This window comes from Meles meles, chromosome 9 (assembly GCF_922984935.1).
Source record: "Meles meles chromosome 9, mMelMel3.1 paternal haplotype, whole genome shotgun sequence".
Taxonomy (NCBI): domain Eukaryota; kingdom Metazoa; phylum Chordata; class Mammalia; order Carnivora; family Mustelidae; genus Meles; species Meles meles.
In genome coordinates, this window is record NC_060074.1 from 25,885,717 (window position 1) to 25,908,105 (window position 22,389).

At 39.4% G+C, this 22,389-nt stretch overlaps 1 protein-coding gene across 1 annotated transcript in view; it reads right to left on the reverse strand.

Moving 5' to 3' along the window:
- ABCA12 (ATP binding cassette subfamily A member 12) overlaps nucleotides 1-22,389 on the reverse strand; it is a 176,551-nt gene that overhangs the window by 141,656 nt on the left and 12,506 nt on the right. Inside the window, exon 2 of the mRNA XM_046019118.1 lies at nucleotides 20,777-20,870. Within this exon, the coding sequence (XP_045875074.1) occupies nucleotides 20,777-20,870 (94 nt within the window). The remainder of the gene's footprint in view (nucleotides 1-20,776; nucleotides 20,871-22,389) is intronic.

Below are 22,389 nucleotides of genomic sequence, written 5' to 3' on the forward strand. Positions count from 1 at the left end.
GAGGGACAAGAAGGATCAAGAGCCTTTGAAGAGTCTGTTGCAAGATGAGGCTGAGGCACAGACTCCGGAGCCTGGGGCCCACCATTCCCAAAGGAGCCCCTTGCTAACTGCCAGTCCTCCTGCAGCTCTTGGAATACGTGTAACTTGTTTGATCTTGAAGAGCTGGCTCAAGCGAGTGTCTTTTTCAATTACTGTAATAATAACATACGTAACTATATGTAACTCTAGCGTGTTTTAATGCTTTCCAGCTTTAAAAGGACTTTCACAAATAACATCACATTTAAGCCTCATTCACATAACCATGGAAGGTAAGCATCATTTCCTCTTTTATGGATTAGGTAATAAAAGCTCAGTGACATCTGTAGGTAAACAAAATTGGAACTTGAAACTAGGAGCTGTGGTTTCAACTCCTATACTCTTTCCTCCTATCAATCTGCTTATACTGTGTGATCCGAAAGCTGAGGGAGCCCCCCCTCCCCTGCCTCTAAATACTCTTCCCTAATTTGGCAATATGATATATATGTATTTCCACATATCTGGATATGTGTGCTTTTATTTTTTTTTATATTTTTTAAAGATTTTATTTTTAAATAATCTCTACACCCGAAGCGGGGCTTAAACTCAAAACCTCCAGATCAAGAGTCACACACTCCGCTGACTAAGCCAGCCAGGAACACCTGGATATGTATGCTTTTTAACCAGATTAATAGATTATGTTACTTGAAATATGTAAGGCATCGGATACCTGATTTATCCATAGGGATTAGTGTTTATTAGTCATTAACATGTAGATCCACCTAGAAGAGAATGGGGCAATGAATAGTGGAATGTAAAAGTCCGATTGAGAAGGCAGGCTAGAAATTGTCCTGAGCATGAAGCTATCCCTCAGTAAGACATCAGAATGAGAGATCTAGACATTAGCATTTAGTATAAAAGTTATCAGAGAGGGATGGATGTAACTTAGGAAACAAAGAGAAAGTCTGGAAATATTCTGTAATCTAAAAACATTAATTGACTTTGGGCACTTTAAAAGATTATCTGGTAAAGTTCATTTACACTGAAAAACCAGGAAGAATTTGCAAGAAGGGAAAAATTAACCACATTCAGTTGTCTTTTGGATTAGCATAACACTGCTTTTCATTTTTTTTTTCTATATTAATACTAACTAGAAGTCCTAAACACTACGCTCTCTTGGGGACAATGAGGTTGAAACGCATGGTTCAGGTGGATGTGCTGAGGCAGAGAAGCTCATGTGGCATGTCAAGTGGCTTATAATGGGTATTCAGGGGCACCTGGCTGGTTCAGTCAATTAGGCTTCTAACTCTTGATTTTGGCTTGGTTGTGATCTTGGAGTCTTGAGATTGGGCCTGGGTCAGGCTCTGCACACCACATGAAGTCTGCTTGTCCCTACCCTATGCTCTCCCCACCATCCCCACCATGCATGATCCCTCTCTCTCAAATAGAGAAGTAAATAAAATCTTAAAACAATATAATAATGGGCATTCAGTCCGATGACAACAGTACATGGTATGCCATGCTGAATGACTCAGCTTTAACTGTGTGCATCTTTTTCCCTTAAGCCATCATTTCAAAATGGAATCTTTTTTTAAAGATTTTATTTACTTATTTGACAGAGACAAAGAGAGAGACAAGGAGAGAGGGAACATAAGCAGGGGGAGTGGGAGAGGGAGAAGCAGGCTTCCTGCTGAGCAGGGAGCCGGATTTGGGGCTCTGGGATCATGACCTGAGCCAAAGGCAGATGCTTAACAACTGAGCCTCCCAGGAGCCTCTCAAAATGGCAGTATTTTTGTATTAATCTTATCATTACGAGGTTTCTCTTTCCCCCTTTTCTTAGAAAGAGTATTTTCAATCTGTACCCAACATATCAATATGTAATTTACATTTGAATCACAATTTACGCTTACAGACAGCATTATTTCAAGGAGCAAAAAAGTGTAGTGACCTTTTACTTATTAAATGTCAATGTGAGTAATAATAGTTATTGTCTTATTACTCAAACAAAATGTTTGCTTTTGTCTTTCTGTAGTTCTTTAAAACCTAAGATTTAAATTTGGAGAAAGAAGTAAGATCAACGACCATCTTCTACAGCCATAAAATGGCTGTTAAGATTAAAGCTGAAAGATGCAGTGACCAAGGCTGAGTTAAAATCCTTACCCCTCCAAAGAGGGAGTTTGGCCAGAAGCTTCTCATAACTTTTATCCCAACTGCACAGAGATCAATGTGCTCATTTAAACTCAGGAACCTATTAGTTACAACGCTCCATGAAGGTCAATTGGACTTGCCAGCAAGGGCTTATAATGCATATTGTGCCATATATATAGATCTGTCAAAATATGGTTGGAGCGGGAGCTCAAAAAATATTACTGAATGAACAAATGAGCCAGTGAGCTTATGATACAGTGTCTGGTACTTATGCAGGAAGCTAACGCTATGGCGCCTGAATCTGAATCACAATGAGCTCCCTGTACTTTAGCTGTACTGGACTTTCACTGCTGTATTAATTGAAATTAAGTGAACCAGATCAAGATTTTTAGGCTATGACAGGAAAGTTACGGGCTCAGTTAACCAATCCTTCTGGCCAAAACTCACTGCTGTCAGAGGCATGGATTGTGCACCATCTTTATGAGGGGCTGGCAAAAATCAGTGTGATTGTCCATAAGACCCAAGAGTTAACTGATTTTACACAGTCGATACTTAATTTTAAAATACACTCAGATTCAGTAGGTGAAGTGTGTTTCTTAATTTTAACCTAGCAACTATCAATTAAATTTTAAGTTAATTCTAAGCTAAAATCCAGAGACTGACAGTTAATGTTTGAAGTTCTCAAATTAGGGACACACAGTCCAGGAGGAGTTAAATCTGAATGGAAAAACTCAAGGAGGACCTGAGCTAGGATGACATTCTGCAAAGGCAATCCTTCTCCTTTCAGAAGTAAGTTTTCATTGCTGAAATGAATGGTGTTGACGTTAATGTGGCTTGGTGAGAAAATATTATAAATGTACCTCCACCTTTGCATGAACAAGGTCTGAAGATCAGCAAACCCAGGGTCCGAAGACCCTTTGGAGTGTATGTGTGGTCTAGGAGTCTTGGCATTTGGTACAAAAGTTATCAGAGAGGGATGGATGTAACTTGGGAAACAAAGAGTTTCCTAAGTAAGTCCTAAGTAAGTAAGTCTGGGCTAAAGCCCACTGGACATATGGTTGCATGTGTCTCCAATGGATCTTTTCAGCAAGGCTTTTGTTAGAGTGCCTGCAAGGACAAGGACCTGGGACGCAATGGAACTTCGTGAACTGGTTCGCGTGACCTCTTTTGTGCCTGCTTGCCAATATGTGTTTTTATTGATGGCAAACTACAAGACTTGTCATTGAAAATGTTGCCAAAAAGATCATGATGGAGGAAACCCACAGGCTCACTTATCTCAAGTGATCAAACAATCATTAATATTGTCCATGAAGAGCAAAGTAATGAGATCATGAATGGCCAAGTTGGCTTAGGATTTTTTTTTTTTTAAAAAAGAGGGAGTGGAAAGGGTCAAGAAGCAGAGAGAGAGGAAGAATCTCTCTCTTTTTTAAAAGATTTATTTATTTATTTATTTATTTATTTAGAGAGAGCACAAGCAATGGGAGGGGCAGAGAGAAAGGGAGAGGGAAAGCCGACTCCCCGCTGAATGCAGAGCCCTAGTCGGGGTTTGATCCTACAACTCTGAGATCATGCCCTGAGCCAAAACCAAGAGCCAGACCCTCAACTGAGTGAGCCACCCAGGTGCCCCAGCTTTGGATATCCCTAACAGATGAGCTAGCACGAAGCAGCAAATATTTATTCAAATGGTTTACTGCAAATGCAGATCTTTATCTTCCATTTAGGTTGTGAGTTTATTATTTGTGCTTGCTCGCGGAGTGTATTTTAGAGCAAGGATAGATATGAAAAATAAATTCTTACCCTAAATGGTGTGTGTGTGTGAGATGAGGGGTTTGTGAAGATAAAGGAAAAGAGACAAGCATGTATCTAAACAATTATCATTGGCATGATACTTGCTATAGTGATAGGGTCATGCACTGTGTTTGGTACTAAAGTATGAAATCCAGACTAATATAATTTGTGGCAGAAGGTAAAGTGGGCAGGTAGGGGTAGAGAAAGCTGTACCTGCTATGAGTTTTGAAGGACAAGCTGGAGCTAGTGGAGAGAATGACAGGGAAGGGAGAAAATAGTATATGCAAAAGCATAAATGTAAGAAAGCCCTTGAGAAGGCTGAAGTACAATAAAACTCCATGATAATGCAATAACTTGAATTCAGATATAAAGCAATCGGCTCACCAGGTCATTTCATTATCTTTGCAAAACAGGCTCAGGCATTTTACAAGACTGGATGTTCTGGACCCCACTTATAACATAATGGCAGCAATTCCTGTAGTCTGTTGAAAGTGGCTGGGGTGTGAAGTATGTGGCTGTGACTGATAGGGAGGGGATTATGGCCAGAGAAGGTATGGAAGAGTTAGGCGTGAGCATGAAAGGTTTTAGGTGCCATGTAGTAGAGTCTAGATTTTATCCCAAAAGTAATGTTGAGTCAGAATGATATTAAGCATGAAACTGGCATGGAAATATGTGTTTAGAAAAATAACTGGCATCAGGAGTGCCTGGCTGGCTCAGTCAGTGGAGCAGGGAACTTTGGATCTCAGGGTTTTCAGTTTAAGCCCTGCAATGGGTGTAGGGATTACTTAAAAATTTAAAAAAAAAAAAAATCTGAAAAAGAAAAAGAACTGGCATCAGTATAAACGACAGATCAAAGGGAGCTAGATCAGGGATGCAGAAACCAGACAGAAAGGTGCTACAGTCCTAGCAAAGAGACAGGAGAAAGATCTAAACTAAGGCAGTGGCGGGGGGGCGGGGGGGGCGGTGGGATGGGGACAGAAGAGTTTTATTAGGAAGGAAGAATGGCCTGGGTTTGGTAACTGAAGGATGTGAAAATGAAGGGAAAAGGATGGTACCACTTTATTGCTATGGATGACTCAGAGGATGTGGGATCCCTTCACCATGATGAAATGGCCAGTTTGGGAGACAGGGAAGAAAAGAGAGTTAGTAATACATTTGGTGAACACTTCTAACAAACCCACATTCCCTTAATTATTTTTCTGGAGGTATTGCAATTGGGTTAGTCTACCATAATGAAAAGCCATTAGATTTCAATAGCTTGAGCTGAGCTGGATTAGATACATTCATCATGAGTTGACTGGGGGATTTGGAAACAAAGCTGTCAGAGGTTTAGTTTGGAGTTATTTGTCATCAGGGCAAACCCAGATTTTAATAAATGGGAGGAGGTGAAATTTAAGAAAGGGAAATGAGAATGGAGAAACCTATTCTTGGACAAAGGCTCATTGATTCCTAGTTATGATCATGCATTGCTTATTAGTAACACTGAATGGTGTTGGTGACATAACACAGTGGCTCCTCAAATGAGTTTTAGTAGTAAACAGGGAGTTGGTATTTTGGGAGAAACCTCCGTGATGCATTGATTTAGTTAATCCGTAAAACACTCCTACATCCATCCATCTAGTAAAAACTGAGCATCCGTACACTGAAAGAGCTGGGAACATTGGAACAAACTTAAAAAGAAAAAAATAAACGTTGGTCAGAACTCATTCAGAGAAGGTTTTTGTACTTCAGACCTCTACTGTGTAAGTAAGGGCCCAGAGGTATGATAGGAATAACTAAAGTGAATGAAGACCTACTCTGGATTGATTGGATTCTTTTAAGCTGTAACTCAAATTGTTCTTTTTCCTAAACCTTACTTATACTTAAATAGGTTCCTTATAAACGGTATAATCTTTTCTTGCTTATTGTTTTGTGATATCCATTTGCCTTCTCCTAAGAATGAGACAAGAACATCTCAAAACGAAAAGAATGAGTATTGATAGTCTATAACTATTAGGAACCCCCTTACAAGAGGAAATCGAGAAATATTAGCAAGCATATGATAGTAAAACAAGGACCATCTTTTACAAATGAATATGTAGACCAAAAAGCCTCAATATTTCTGCTCTCAGAAAACATTTTCTCATCAATTTTCCTTTCTTGTATGATTTCTGTGTGGGGCCTACTGAAGGGAGTAGAATTCTTTCAAACATTGGTTCTATTAAAATGTACTTGGCTTCTCAACTATAAACAGTTGATGCAACATCTTTATTGCGTTCAGTCTTACAGTGAAGCCTCACAAAGACAAACAAGTTCTATTAACAGTGGTTGTTGCTGAAGATTATAGAACTAATTTAGCATTAAGAGGATTTTTATCCAGTGTGTCTCTTGGCACAATTTCACATATATGATCTAGCACATACGCATAGAAACCAAAGAGCAATTTACATCCCTTCCCAAATTTTAGATTAATTTAGATTGGCAGAACTAAGGTGAGAACCATGGTCTTCTTTCTTCAAACATCGGATGAGTACTTCTTCATGCATGGACTGCACTAAACAAGGATTGTCCTTCAGCTAGTAAGCAACTAACATTTTCCCCTCTCTATCCTTGTGCTTAATTTTCCCCCCTAATAACAGATATGTATAACAAACATATCAAAAGGCCAGAGTTCAAGTCACAAGTTTTTCCACTTACTAGCTGTTTAATCTTGGACAAGCCATCTAATCAAAATCTTTTATTGAGCACTTACTATATATATTAGTAGACTATAGTTATGCTCTTCTTTGACATCACAGATTAACTTATTATATGCTTTATTATTAGATATGTTATCTTATTTAACTCTCCCCCAAATGCTATGAGATAGGTAGTTTGCTTATCCTCATTCTACATATGAAGAAACCGAGGCTCAGAGAAGTCAAGTGACTTCTCAAGGTCACAAAGGTTGAACTGGGACTTGAACTGCCCAGACCAAAGGACCAGGGGTTTGATCCATAGGCTCAGTTTGCCCAAGAGTTTTGAGTTTCTCATGTGTAAAATGGAAATCAGAATAATGAATCTCTCAAGATTCTTATAATAATTAAAAGACAATATTGCATAAAGGGGTCATTACTATTGTTACTGTTGCTGTTCTATTTTCTCACTATCTCAGACTAAAAACTAGGAGCTCTTTTATTTCCAGATTTATTTCCCAGATTAAAAACTAGGAGAGCTCTTTTATTTACAACTATTCCTTTGTCTCCCAAACCCAATCTCCACCATTCCCTACTGACTCTTCCCACTATCATTCATTCCTTCCTATTTGTTTCATCAGTTGCATGACAGTACCCATCATTTTTTGTAATTTCAATAAATGTGTAATTCTTTTTCTTGCTCCAGGCTTCTATTCACACTGATATAACCTTCCCGTGCTATCTGATTAATATATACAAAACACAATATTCCCATTACCATGTGTCATTCTTTATTGATTATAGGGTTAAGGGCATCCTAATGGCATCACCCTGGTATTTGAGACTCTGGGTCTCTTAGTTCTATATCACCCACTCAAACTCAATTCTCAGTAGCATCTAATGGAATTGGAGGAAAAACTTGGGAGGCACTGATGGTATTTGGTGAAAAAGATAAGCTTAGGCAGGGGCCTCAGAAAATAAGAGACCAGAGACACAGACATCAAATAAATATATACACAGTAAATCACAATTATATAAAGGAGGGGTGAGTGGGGGTGAAAACTAACCTAGCACAGAGGTTCAGGCAAGGTTGCTTGAGGCAAAATAAGACCATTCACTTTACATCCCCAACACCCTGAACTTGGTTTATTCCCTTCCTTCCCTTGAAAAATGCCCATTTTGGGATGCCTGGGTGGCTCCAGCGGTTAAGCAGCTGCCTTTGGCTCAGGTCACAATCCCAGGGTCCTGGGATCAATCCCGTATCGGGCTTCTTGCTCAACAGGGAGCCCTGCTTCTCCCTCTGCCTGCCACTTACCCTGCTTGTGCTCTTCTCTTCTCCCTCTCAAATAAATAAATAAAATCTTTCTTAAAAAAGAAGAATGTCCCATTCTTCTCCATACAAATCCAATTATCTTATTAGTCTTCCTCAGGATGCAGTTTAAATCCTACTCACAATATTAAGCTTTGCTAACTTCTCTAGACTCTAAGGATTGTATTTTAAAAAAAATAGTGCATTTGCTGTTCTTTGTTCCTTATCAACATTGACTATGTAATAGATTATGGGTTTTAGGGTCAGGTATGGTAAGTCTTGCCCTCACAACTTGATTATTGATGTTTTTATCTAAAAAGGCTGTGTTCTTCACCTTTAGATTCCACACAGGGTAATGATAAATGAGTATTTGTTTAACGAATAGCTGGGTGTTCAGTGGGTGTGCATATCCAGATGTGCAGAATCTACGCAACAAAACGTAGGGATCAGAAACATGGCTCTAATACCTTAAGCAACCTTCCTAATGCTTAAGATTAACCTAATCCCACTCTTGTTCATTTGCTTTAGGTTTTATTTGAGCTAAAATCTGATACTCTTTGCATTAACATTACAGAAAAACTGACTGCTTATTGTTCTGGAGGTTTGGCTACATTACCTAATGTTGACACAGGATTCATAATAACCTGAAAACTGAACTCGCCTGTGAGAGTCACTCATCCCTGTCATTTGCCTTCCCGATTATCTATTTAATGCCAAATTTCCACACAAAACTAAATATAAATCAACAAAATAAAGACCTTAAGTCTCAGCTCTTGGCATGCTTCCGAAAGAAATGTGATCTCCAACAAAGTTCTGTTGCTTTGTTGTTGTGTTTTTCTAGTTTCAGAATTCTGCTTAGCGGGCAACTTTAAAACAGCTAATTAGAACTAACAGGATTCAATGCGGGCAAGTGAAGTTTTCAAAGCAGATTAGGTTCAACTTTGGCACAAAATTCTGCCAGAGAAAACAGAACTAGTAGTTGTGTAGAGAGGTGTGTGAGAGCTTATGAATGTCACGCTCTACTCAAATGCACTTGTTTCCTTTTGTCTATGGGTTAAATGTTGAAGCATACTACTACTCACATGAGAGAAATTCTAGCAGCTGCACAGTTATTTCTACTCTATTCCACTCCCACTCTCAAAGAGACTATACTCAAAATAATGTTCCAATGATAGAAAGTTCATTGTCCACAGAATCCTCACAGGTGGTCATCAGATCATCAGCTGCTCAAAACACAGAAGCTCCGCATTTTCCAAATTTTTAGTATCTCGCTTCTACACTTTAAACACAAATGACTTTGTGACTATGACAATGACTATGTCAAAATGACTTTCAATGACTGTAACAAAATAATAACCTGTACAAGAGGCAAGCATTCTGGCCTGTATTTCACAGTCTTCCATTGACTTGTAAGTAAATTTGAACAGATTTCTTCCCATCTCTAGCCTTCATATATTGTTGTACCAAATTTGTTCATTTGTTCAACAAATATTTGTTGGGTGACGACTAAGTACCAGGCGATACTCCAGAGAGTGGTTCTGTTAGCTATGCCAACAGCAAGGTGAGTGTTTCTAATAGAGATGAATGATTCTGCCTGGCAGACAGCATGGGGAGTAGAAAGAGGATTTGAGTAGTAAGACCAAATTAAATCTTGGCTTCAACAGTTACTTAGTGAGATCTGTTGCTACCACCTCTGAAAATAAATATTTTCATCTATAAAATAGTAAGAGTTCAGAAAGTATTTAATGATGCCCCACATGCAGGCACTGTGCTCGGTGCCAGGAATGCCGTGTAGCCTCAAGCAGATAATGACTCTGCTTGTTGGGACTGAGTATGTCAAGCATGTTAAGCACACACCATTACTGCACCACTGACTCTTGTTAGTCTGTGTGGTGGTTTTAAAATGTGTCCGTAGAATCTCTGACACTTTTTCCTTCCAAAGGTAGAACCTAATTCTCTTGTCCTTGAATGTGTGCACAGGCTTAGTGACTTGTTTCTAACGAAGAGAATGTGGTGGAGGACATGCCTGGAGGCTTCTAAGGGTAGGTCATAAAAAGGCTAGCATCTGCCTGACTGTCTCCTGGATTGCTTGTTCTGGGGAAGCTTGCTGCCATGTCATGAAAACACTAAAACAGCTTGTGGAGAGAAGCACCAACTTGGTACATACAATTGGTACCACCTTGCTAAGCATGTCAACAATCCACCACTAAAACAGATCTCCCAGTCCTAGTCAAGCTATCACAGGAATCCAACTCCAGTAAAAATTCTGCGGCATTCTTATGAGAGACCGAAGGCAAAACTGCACAGTTAAGCCACTCCTAAATTTTGGACCCATGGGAACTGAAGGACAATATATGTTCACTGTAGTTGCCATTGAGTTTGGGGAGGCAATTTCTTACAGACCAATAGATAACTAATTGAGCCTATGACTTAAAAAAAAAAACATCTGGATGAAGATAAACAATTAGGGTCAAAGACTTTTTCAAGTTTCCCTTAGTTTATCTCCCATGTCGGAAAAAGAAAAGTCAAATAATTCTTCGCAGATTTCTAGTGTTTCCTTTCCTACAGGAGAAAATTCAAACTCTTCGGTCTCATGTTGAAAGCTCACACGATCAGAAGCAGTTTGGTCCCTCCTACTCTCCAGCACTGACATTCTCCATTGCCCAATCCAGTCTACCTATCCTCAGCTAATTTTTTATCATGACCTTCCTCAGTCTTAAAGGGCATAGCTCTCCTGGTCGCGTATTCAGCATATTCACTTGTTTTCCTTTCAAGCTTAATTTAAGTCCTGGGGTAATTCTTGATGACACTAATGCACAGCCATCTCTTCCTTTTTTAAGACTTCTAGTAGTTTTATTGTCAATATGACTCATTGATACTCTTCTCTGAAGCATTTGCACTGTTATTACATGTCACGATCAATTAATCACTAAATATTTGAGTTACCACTATGTGTTAAAAGCACTGTGCTCAGACCTATGTTTAACACTTTTACTTTATTACATTTAACTTTTTTATTTTTTTAAAGCTATTATGGCATATAACTTGCGTATGTGTGTATGTGTGTGAGAGCGAGAGTGTGTGTGTGTGTGTGTTTTCACTCCAGAATTAGACGATAAGCAACTTGAGGACAGAACACAGACCTATTTTTAACAGCCTAGGTACATCTTGTACCTCTACAAGCATCTTTGTACCATTTTAATACAAGGCAGTAATTTTCAAAATAACTAAACAGTCTTTGACATTTTCTCATTCTCCTGATATTTATGAAGCTAGAAGCAAGTGATTCTATGTTAGTGTGTGAAGTACTTGTTGAACTGGAACTAGATTCCCCTGGCCATGCAACGATATTCATGAAATCATCTTTGATAAACCCATGGACATACAAGCTCAGGAAATTACGAACATTCTCTGCCTTAGTTACCAATCTGATGGAACTCTCAGAGCAGAGGCATTCTCCTCAACTGTCCCAGATATGTGCTCTTCAACACAAGACATGAAAATGGTATGAGACTTCCAGCATATGAGGATTACCTGTGAGAGATCCAGTGCTAAAATGAAGCAGGGAATGCTGGCAAAGTTTTCCCTGAAACTATTCAAAGAATTAAATCCATTCCCTGGTTGACTTTTACAGCGGGGAAAAAAAGGGGGGAACTGATTTATAAGATAGCTGAAAAGAAAGGAAAAGGTAGCTCTCAAACTTGAAGTTGCATCAGGATCACCTGGGAGTTCTGTGGACTGTCCCCACGGCCCCACTCCCGGCAGCACCTCAACCATTTACCATCCAGCTCATCGTCTCCGCCATCTCCTCCACCACCACCAGATGCCTGTTTAGAAAGCCCAGGGTAATTCACCTCTTTCAACATGTGTGTTTCTATGATTTGGATTAAGGTAGAGTGGTTGAGTGTATCTGTTTACAGATAGGAAACAGCCTGAGAAAAGGTACAATGAAATGTTCACCATAGTTATTTTTAGAAGGCAAGATTATGCAGGACTTCTGTTTTTTACCATACACATACTTATATTATTTAATTTTTAAATAGCCATGTACATCTATGACGAGAAAAAATATAAATATCGTATATTTACATACTTAAAGCTAATTGGCTAAAAAGTTCCAATGGCTTCTCATCCTCTCCAAAATAAAGTTCAATGCTTTTAGAATTGACCAAATAACCTCAGCTTCCCACTTGCAACAAAAATCCTCCTTTTCCACACAAAACGAACTCCAAATTCCTGGCACATCTAACTCTGTCATGTCCTGCGTCCCCACTCATGTTGGTCGCTGTCTGTGAGGAATGCAAAGACACTAGTTGTCTAGCTGACAAACTCCTCCTCATTCTTTAAAACTCACGCTAAGATGTAGGACTCCCCTGTGAAGGAGGCTTTCCTGGTATCCCAGTCAGTGCTATGGAAGACGCACAGGAACCGAAGGCAAAAGAAAAGTCGGTAATACTGAGCCTCACTTTATCTAAAATTTTAATAACATTTGTTCATCACTGAATTTTAAAATTAATTTTTATATTTTAGAATATTGTACTGAAATATGATTGATCTTGATTACTGAGATTTTGCTAGCCCCTCAAAGTCTGCCTTGAACTAGCATCCCCATAGGCCAGCCCTGATGCCAGGTAAGGTTGTTGGACTCTATCTCCTCTGCTGATTTCCTTTTGAGACTACATCCACTGTGGGATTTATCACATTGCATATTTATTTATTACAGATTCTGACACACTTATTAACCTCCTATGGATCTGACTGTTCTGAGAGCTCATAGCTTTCTTGATCAGTGTAGACATTACAGGTACCCTTTAAATATGTGATGGAAGCAAGAATAAATGTGAAACTATAATCAAGTCATAATTTTTCTGAGCCTCAGTTTTCTTATCTGCCAAATAATATGATACTAGATTAGCTCAATGATCTCAATGATTGATGTTATACCCTATACTGATATATTATAAATAATATAAATCTAAAACATAATATCCAACACAAATACAGCTCTTACTATGTGTCAGACATTTATCTAAGTATTTAACAAGTATTAGCTCATTCAATTTTTACAGTAACTCTGTGAAGTGGGTGCTACTGATCAGCTTTGATATGTAAATGTGGACACTGAGGCTTGGAGCATCCAAGACTTATTCAAGGCTTGTGTTTGAATCCAGGCAGTCTGAATCTGGAGTCTGTGCTCTACGCCCTCATACTGCCTCTCACAATAATAATTTTACACGTAAGTATAAATATGTAAATATATGACCCAAACCAAAAGATTTTATTTTTAAATAACTACAGCTTTATTTTTCTTAATGTGAGAGTATTACAAGTCATTCTAATTTGAATCCACCATGAAATTTTAACCAAGTCAAGACTAGCAATTATTGTATGCTGTGGCATTTCTTCCACAAGGGCTGCTCTACTCTAAAAATACACACCGGTTCATTTACCAAAGCAAAAGATACAATGTGACCTACTCAAAGAGAATGAGAAAAGCTGAATAGTGAGAATGACATAAAATCACTAAAGTTTCCTAGGCTAGGTTTCCTGGGTGATACTCAGAAGAATGTTTAACTGTCCCTCGGGAAAACATACAGTCAACCAACCACAGAGTCAGACCCTCACCTGCGAGCCTGTGTCTGGGCTCTGGGCTCTCAGATAAGTGAAGGAGAATACGGTGAATTTTGCTAAATCTGGCTCTTGGCTTCAGGGGTATATTGGAAACAACCACCGATATTGGGGACCTGAGCAAGTAAGATAACTGTACTTGAGAAAATTGTATAAATAATCAATTATTTATCTTTATCATATAGACTTGAGTATTAGAAGTCCCCACCTGAGAGTAACAGGAGTCCCTCTGCACTTTATGAAGGGAAGGAGAGAGAGGGGGAGTGAAGCAGAGAAGACATGTGACCCCCAGAGATGATGTCAGTGGGACAGTCACCTCTGGAAGCTAGTAAATCATCAGAAGTAGGGATGATGCAGAAAGGACAGGGGGAATAAAACCCAAATGACAAGAAATCTTCCACTGTGCAATCAGTAGCTATTCTTTACTCTTTCTTTTTCTTTTTTTTTTTTTAAATATATTTTTCTTTTTTTTTTAAATATATTTTTTACTTCTTTGAGAGAGAAAGAATGCAGAGGGGAGTGAGTGGGCAGAGGGAGATGGGGAGAGAATCTCAAACAGATTCCCAGCTGACCAGGAAGCCCAATGTGAGGCTTGATACCACAATCCTGAGATCAGGACCTGAGCCAAAGCCAAGAGCCCTATGTTTACCCAACTGAGCCACCCAGGTGCCCCTATTCTTCTACTTGTTAAATTAAGTTTTATTGTACTTCAAGGTATTTCCTGCTTTCTGTTGCAACTCTGTGTACTAAGCCTAACAAGGCGTTAGTTGAGAAATCCTTTTGTCATGTTATCTGGCATCAGGGTGTGCCCACTGGCACTGTGTGAGAGCATGGCAGAATTCAGATTAGGCGCAGGGAGAGATGGGCAGCTACCAGCAGGAGCTGGACTGCCCCTCTGTAGGAGTGTGCCCAGGCCATGTTCACGCTGCGTCCCTCCTGCTGGTTTCCTCCAGCATGGTGCAGAATGCTAGGGGACACAGTCACAGTCTCCTCCATTTCTCCGAGTTTCACAGAGTTTACCTTCATGGTGCCATCCAAAGGATCAGTAATGTTTCCAAAAACAGTTGTTAACTACTGATTTGCTGATGAAAGATGTAAATGATAGGGCTTTGGCTGGGAAATTCAAAAGTTGCTCTAACATTTTCTGAAACTAAGGCAAGAAGTAAACTATAAATCTCTCCCACACGAAAATCTTCTGTATATATTCACATGAACTCTTAGGTATTTGTGAGGGAAATCCCCAGGTGGATCTACCTACCTGGAGAGGAAAGGGGGAGCTTTATACCCCTTTTCTTGTGCCAATATTAACCTTAGAGATATTGTTGATAGCACAGTCAGATTTACCTGGACGTGAGAAATAAAAACCAAACCAAAAGGAAGCTAACTCCTTGTCCTTTACCTGTCACAGATTCCCATTGAGCTTTATTACAATGCATCTCTGGGTGAATTTTATAATCCAATCACCCCAATCTTTCATACTGCACTAAATTCTGAATGATATATTACATTCTTATTTTGTTCTCTCTGGTAGGAATCATGCTGTATCTGATATTAGTATGATGCTGTGACATGATTTCTGCTGTTAAAGTGCTATCTGTCTAATGAGTGAGTCAAGATGAAAACATAAAGCATTCAAAAGCCACTATTAGCCTGTACATCCACAAGAGAGATATAAAGGAGAAATAATTGGAGTTTTGAGTGATCAGGGAAGGCAAAAGGATAAGCCTTAGATGTGAGCTTGTCTTTTGATAGACAAGGAAGAAGAGACAGAAGCATGTATATCCAAATGGGAACAAGCACAGGATGTGTGGAAGACATTCGGACACTGACTCTTTGGGCAAAGGCCGCATACTGCAGAGCACGTTGAGCAGAAAGCTGAATGAATCCTGATTATGAAGGTCTTAAAAGTAAGATACAGGGGAAAAAAAAAAAAAAAAAAGTAAGATACAGGGGAGTTGAAACTTTACAGACCCAAAGAATATTTTAAAGGATTATTTGATGTGCCACTACGGGAAGAATTAGAGGCTGGGCTTCCAGAGTGCCCCCCCACCCCCAAAATAAAAAGCTGTTCAAGAAACACAGGTGTAATACAATGAGATCTTGAACGAAGGGACTACAGGAAGGACGGAAAGGAAGGGGTAACTCCAGGACACATTTCACAAGATAGATTCTGTCTTGAAGGCTCGTGGTTATGGGAGGTGAAGAAGGAAGAGGAGGAGTTTGGGATGACTCAGACGTTTCTAACCTGAGACTGCCTGGTGTTGTTGGCACACGTGAGAATGGAGAAATCGGATGGGGCAACACCTGGCAGGAGATGAATGATGATGAGTTCTGAGCCTCCCAGAACAAAACCTGCATTAATTTTGAGCCAATCAAAATAGAAAAGGAAATTATTTACTATGGGTGCCTCAGCTATTACTGTTAAAGCACGAGCACGCTGGGCAGCGCGGTGTACCCCACAGCGGACCCTGTCCTCACGCATTTGCTGTCCCTCCCCTGAAAACACGCCACAGGGAAAGTCAGAAGCAAGAGCAGGGCCAGAAAAAGCCTGGCTCCTCCGACTTTCACAACCCTCACCAGTAAGATGCCTCATCGGCTTTTTCAACATAAAACCACACACAACTTCCTCCTAACAATTCAGAGACCACAGGCAGAGCCCCACGCAGGAATCCCACAAGCCACCAATTAATCAATAATTTTAATCTTCTCCCATTTTTTTCCTAGAGCTGCTGACAAGTAGAAAAGCTGACTGAGTTCACTTTTACAGCCGTGCTCCATCGATGGTATGCGAACAAATGGTATGAGGGAGGAAAAGGAGGGGCTCTAAACTAAAATGAGCTGAACTTGGGATTGCCATTGTTGGTAGTCACAACCTGAACACAACTACTGTATCTGCTGGTAAAACTGGGTTTAAAATTCAGGCTTGGGCACACAGTACCCATGTGAATATGGGTGAATTACTTAACATCTCTGCGCCTCCATTTTGTCATCTCTAAAACTGGGACAATCATACATCATAGAGATGATGCATCCACTAAGGAAATATATGTGATGTACTCAGCATAGTGTCTGACGTGTACTAAGGTGTTCAAGAACTTGTCATCCCTATTATTACTTTTATTGCATCCCGGAGACAAAAGACATGGAGGTCAGAAGACATGCTGGTCATGGCGATCGTGCATTTACCGAAGCTAAAGTCCCACCCGGATGGGTAGTTTTAAGGATAAGCCTGTGCTAGCACACATTTGGATATAATTCAATTGGCAGTTGGCTCCTGCCTTCCAACAGCTCATTTTCAGATGTGACATGGGCTGGCTTTCTTCTCTTTGGAGGAGGTGAGGTATTAGGAAGTGATGGCCTCGAAATGATCAGAATGTAATCCAGGCTATGGCCATACTTACACAGTATCACTTCCATTATGCTTTTAAGTATTTTCAACCACTTGAAAAATATTGTTTTTCATTAACTTCATAAAAAAAAAATGTGACTCCTTATTTGGCAAGACAACAAGTTTTGGAGTCTACTTATCTCATTATGGCAGGGTTTTTTCTGTTCTTGAAAAGTATTGAGCTCCGCAGTAATTAGGAACTGCTTGCCTGCACTTGGTGGGTATGCGCGTGTTGAAAGGAGACAAAGATAACACTACATTATGGCTGGGATTAGTCTAAATGAGTTTTGGAGGGTTTGTTTTGTTTTGTTTGTCTCTGCTCCTAAGCATGATGTTTTGGCTTTAAACTCTGCTTCCTGACAAGTTACTGCATGTACAGATTATAAGAGGTTGGAACTATTTCAAATGTGGAGGCTTAGCCCATTTCTTTTCTACGTGAACAAGAAGCGTCCTGGCCAGTCTGCCGGGCTTGGGAAGCTTTCCTTACCTAGGACTTACTGTTTACAGAAGCTAGTTACCGAAGCTGTCTGTGGCGACACAGAAGGGCGTGAGTAAAGGCAGACAATGCCAAAAGTCAGTCTTATGCTCAGGACGGGGCTCACCATAGCTAAGACTGCAGCAGCTTCCATCCTCAACCAAAGACTTCGCCAGACACCCATCAGTCAAAAAAACTATGGAGGGAGCCCTTTGAGCCACTCATCATATCTGTTCTGTATGATATACCAGCCTACACAGCTGCCCAGCTATTCTGGAAGCAGAATGTGCCCACGGGATGACAACTCCTCTCTCATCATAGCTGAGTTTCAGCTGGGGTGTAACCTGGAGTTTCTTCTTCATTTCTCTGTTGCCCAACTAACACTGAAGCAGTCACTGTAGCCCAGAAAGGGTTGTAACTCTGTTAAACAGGACCTGGTTTCCACGATACTACAACCACAGTGACTCTTGCAGAATTAGTCAGAGGGAGGCAGCATTCTCCACTGAATACTAATATTTAGGATAACTTTGATTCATACACCGGCCTGCACCTTTCCCCTCCAGTATTTCCTCATTTCGTGATAGAGACAGAGATGGGGTGTTCATATTCCTAATCTCTAACTTTGAGTCTGCTTTTGTGAAATGTGAATAATTCAACACAAGAAATAAGTACTGACTCCTAGATGTAAGAAATGTGACTCCACAAGCTTAAAACTAGAGGCTAGAATGACTGCCTAGGTTCAAATCCTGACATCACCACTTATGAAATCTTGGTCAAGTTACTTATTCTCTCTGTGCACTCGTTTTCTCCACGATGAACTGAGTAACACTGCCATTACTTCCCAAAGCATCTGGCACATATGAGATCGAGAAATACTTACTTTTGCCATTTATTATTATGAACTCACTTTAATCTTTCACTATAATAGATCTGAGAAACAAAGAAAAACAGCAATAATTTTTTTTAAAAAAATCCCTGAACCCAAACTCTCATTTTGGAGTTACTCCCTCTCTACCACAAGACAGGGTGGAAAAAAGTAACCGCATCTATACTAGTTTTAGATTCTCTAATTTGCTGTACAGACAGCTCCTTTAATTATAAAATACTTTATCCTCGACCGATTATATAATGAGTTGATATTTTGGACACAATTTGTATTTTGGCTGTCTGGTAAAATATGAGACAAATCTCATATTTTCCTCTTTTTTTCTCCCAAATCTCTACCTCTTTCTAAAGGTAAAGGTAGTTTCCAAAACCCTTCTCTTCCACATGATTGAGTTTTGGCAAATGACATTCTCTCTGGGTCCCAGTGTTCTCCTCTGTGAACTGTAAACAATAAACTAATTTTTAACTGAGTCTTATAAGGTCTGAGAGACTAGCAAAAACACTTCCAATGTCTGAACTTCCCTATAATTCTGTTCTCTCTTCCCCACAAATGTAAAGACAATCACCTCATAACTATTATGAGCATATGATCATACGTCCATCATAAAAGGTAGTTATTCATCTCCTTCTGGACATTGTGATTTTGCAGAACTTTTAAGGATAAAGTCTCTGAGGCAATTATCACATGGTTTTTCCAATTTTTTTCTTCATAATTTAGTGGGACTTTAAAAGCTCTCCATGATTTTCTCCAGAATCTCTAAATCCCATCAGGTAGCACCAGTTAATTCTATTCACCCACACACCTTATATCTCTGTCTTATAAGAGGAATTTACTGCATAACTGAAAAATCCTTATAAATACGAAATTAGTAGAAATAAGTTGTTGAAAGAAGCTAACAGACTCCTTTCGTCACTGTCATTAGTGAATTGATAATTAGCATCTTAAACCAGAGTAGTTCAAAGAGTGTTTGTCCGTATGTGCTGAAATATGTTGAATGCCTTATTTCTGAAGTCCATGCTACTTCAGATAGGCAAGAGCACATACATTTCAACAATACACAATGGACATAATCTGTTATAAAGAACTAATATTCACATAATATGAAGAGAACAAAATTATGCTGCTTTTATAAACAACCTAATAAAATCTCATCAACAACAACTGCGTAAGAACTTGAGCAAAAGTCCTTTAGAAATGGTTAGAGGTGTTTTGCAAACGTAAGGAATTATTTATTCTCGTACCAAGAGTTTAAATACTTTACACTAATTGAACTGAGGTTCTCTTCCAAATTACTCTATTGTGTGTGAATCAAGATCCCACCATGGCTGTCATCTTACTTCTTAGGACTCAGTGACTGAAAAACACTTATTTTTAAAAGTCACTAGAGCTCATTACTCTCTTTACAAATAATTCAATATAGTCTTCTTTTATATGGCAAATTACCATAATTTATCTGAAATACAATCTGATTTGCAGAAATTTGGTCTACAAGAAGCTTTTCAGAAAATGACTGCTTTGTGAAACTCAAGCATCGCACCTAACCCTCACTCGTCTACCAAGACAACTGGCTCCAAGGTTTAGGAACAAAAGCAGAAACAACACCGGTCAGATCACTGAGGTTAAAAAGCTCACCCCCCTCAGTTCTGAGGACTTCTCTGAATCTTTCCTGCATCTCCATTCTGGATCCAAAAGAAAACAATGGCCTGAGTTGGCATTGTGCCTACTTTTCAACTGGGTGATGACAAAATAATGAAGCTAAAATAGCACTGACTGGAAAACAATGTTCTTTCAAATGAAATGTGTTGATACATTTGCACCACTCATATCAGCCCTGAAGAGAGATAAGAGATTTGTATAGTACTCTGCATTTCATGTGTTCAGGTGACCAAACACCAGCCTGTGGTTTCTGCTACAGTACAAAAGTAAAGGATGTTCTAGCTTGAGATTGCTGCTTGTTTGTGTTGTACATACCACAATGAGCTTTATGAGGTGAATAATAAATGAGTCAAAATTTTACAAAGATTAAAATATACTGTGGCTCCTACATGCTTCATAATTTTTTAAATAAATATTACAGGCTCACCTTTCTAACTGATTCAAAAGTTGGAGGGAAAAAAACAGGCTAAGTATTTATACAAATACTTCCAAGTGGAAACACTACGAAAATTTTAGAATAAAACATTAAGAAGGTATCGAAATAAATTTTAACTAGAATCCCAAAATTAGGGGTGCCTGGATGACACAGTCAGGTAAGTGTCCAACTCTTGATTTTGGCTCAGATCATGATCTCAGGGTCACGATATGGAGCGCGTGTCTGGTTCCACGCCCAGTGAGGAATTTGCTTGGGATTCTCTCTTAGCCCTCTGCCCCTCCCCACTGTGCACACACACGCTCTCTCCCTTTCTTACTCTCACTCAAATAAGTAAGTCTTTAAAAGAAAAAAATAATAATCCCCAAATTAGGGAAACAAATCTCATTTACTTACAAGTTGGTTTTGCTGTTGGAGGAAATTTGGTCCGGGTAATAGCCAAAATTATGAAAATAATGACTGGCCATAAAATCAAGACAAGGGTCCAAAGCTGCAAAATAATGACAGGAAAAAAAAATGTTAATTATACTGCTGAACTAAAAACTTGGCAAGAAGTACAATATATAAAAGTCCAACACAAACCAGATATTTTCTTGTAAATACTATTAATTGGAAGGGAATGAGAGATTTTTAAGACTACAGGAGAACCTGAAGTGAACAGAAGAATGCTTTTTTCCTTAAAATGAGCTTCTGAAGCCCCCTTTAGAGTCACCTCTTATGACTGTCTCAAGAATGATGATCTTAAAATTCAAATCTCATCAGTAGTTTCCCTACTTCAAAATCTTTAGTTGCTTGTTGGATAAGGTTCAACATCCTAAACAGGGCATACAAAACCCCCAAATAATCCCAACCTAGACCTACCTTACCTACCACTTCCAACATCAGGATTCTAGAGTTAGCCATAGAGATTTGTGTATGATACACATGCGTAAAGGAATGAATGAATAAATGGGTCAATAAGTAGATGAGTAAATGGGAACTTAATGGTCTATGTACTATAAGTAGTGCCACTATAAATAGTAGCTTGTGTCTGCTTTTATCATAGAACTTATACTCTTATCATCTAATGCCTATGATTTTTTTTCTTGGCTTTAATAAATTGGCAATTCTTTTATGGCAGGAAGTGTTTTCTTTATTTCTGAATTTCTACTGGTACAAAACAGATGCTCAACACATGTACACTGCATCAAAATTTCTATTAGAGGATTTTACCATAAGACACTTCAGGAGTGGCTTCTCTCCCCACATAGACATGATTCAGTTCACAAGATGTATACTTAATATTTTACGTATGTATAAAACTGGCTCCAAAGCAGTAAATAACACATATTCTCAAGATCATCAACTGTGCTACACAAACGGTTACAGTGCTCAAATCAAACCCTACAGAACAAACACCGCCAATGAGTAAGGGACCGGCGGGGTTAGGAAGGGGAGATAGGTAAGGGACTACATGACAAGCTCACAAAGTCCCTGAAATCCTGAGACTTAAGGAAACCAGAAATAAGGGAATAAACCAGATCACCCTGCCCTAGACGTCAAAGGTGGGTTCTCCGTTCTTTTTATGGCAGTCACATCTTGACCACAAAGAATGACCAGACCCCAAAGGAGAAGTAAGCCATTAAAGATGTTATCACTAGTCATTACTCCAACCAAGACCAGCCAAGAATGGTAAGGCCATAAGCTCCCTGGTCAGTTCTGAATAAAAGACTGTCAGTGGAGGCCCATGTTGGAAAACTGGTCAGGACACCTCTCACTCTTGAGATCTTTTTCTGTCTCCTTGATGAATAAAGTCCTATCGCTTTGCTCATTCTCCTCTGTTGGCCAGGTTCATTCTCGGACTCCATGAGACAAGAACCTCCCTCTCCTGCTTCCCCTGTACTTAATAAAGTTCAGCTTGGAACTATGTTTCTGTCTGGTTATGCAGACTTGTTATCACTTCTCCTCTACTCCCCACCACTTCAGAGAGGATAGGCCTGAGGCTCCTTCAATCTCCAAAACAATCTAGA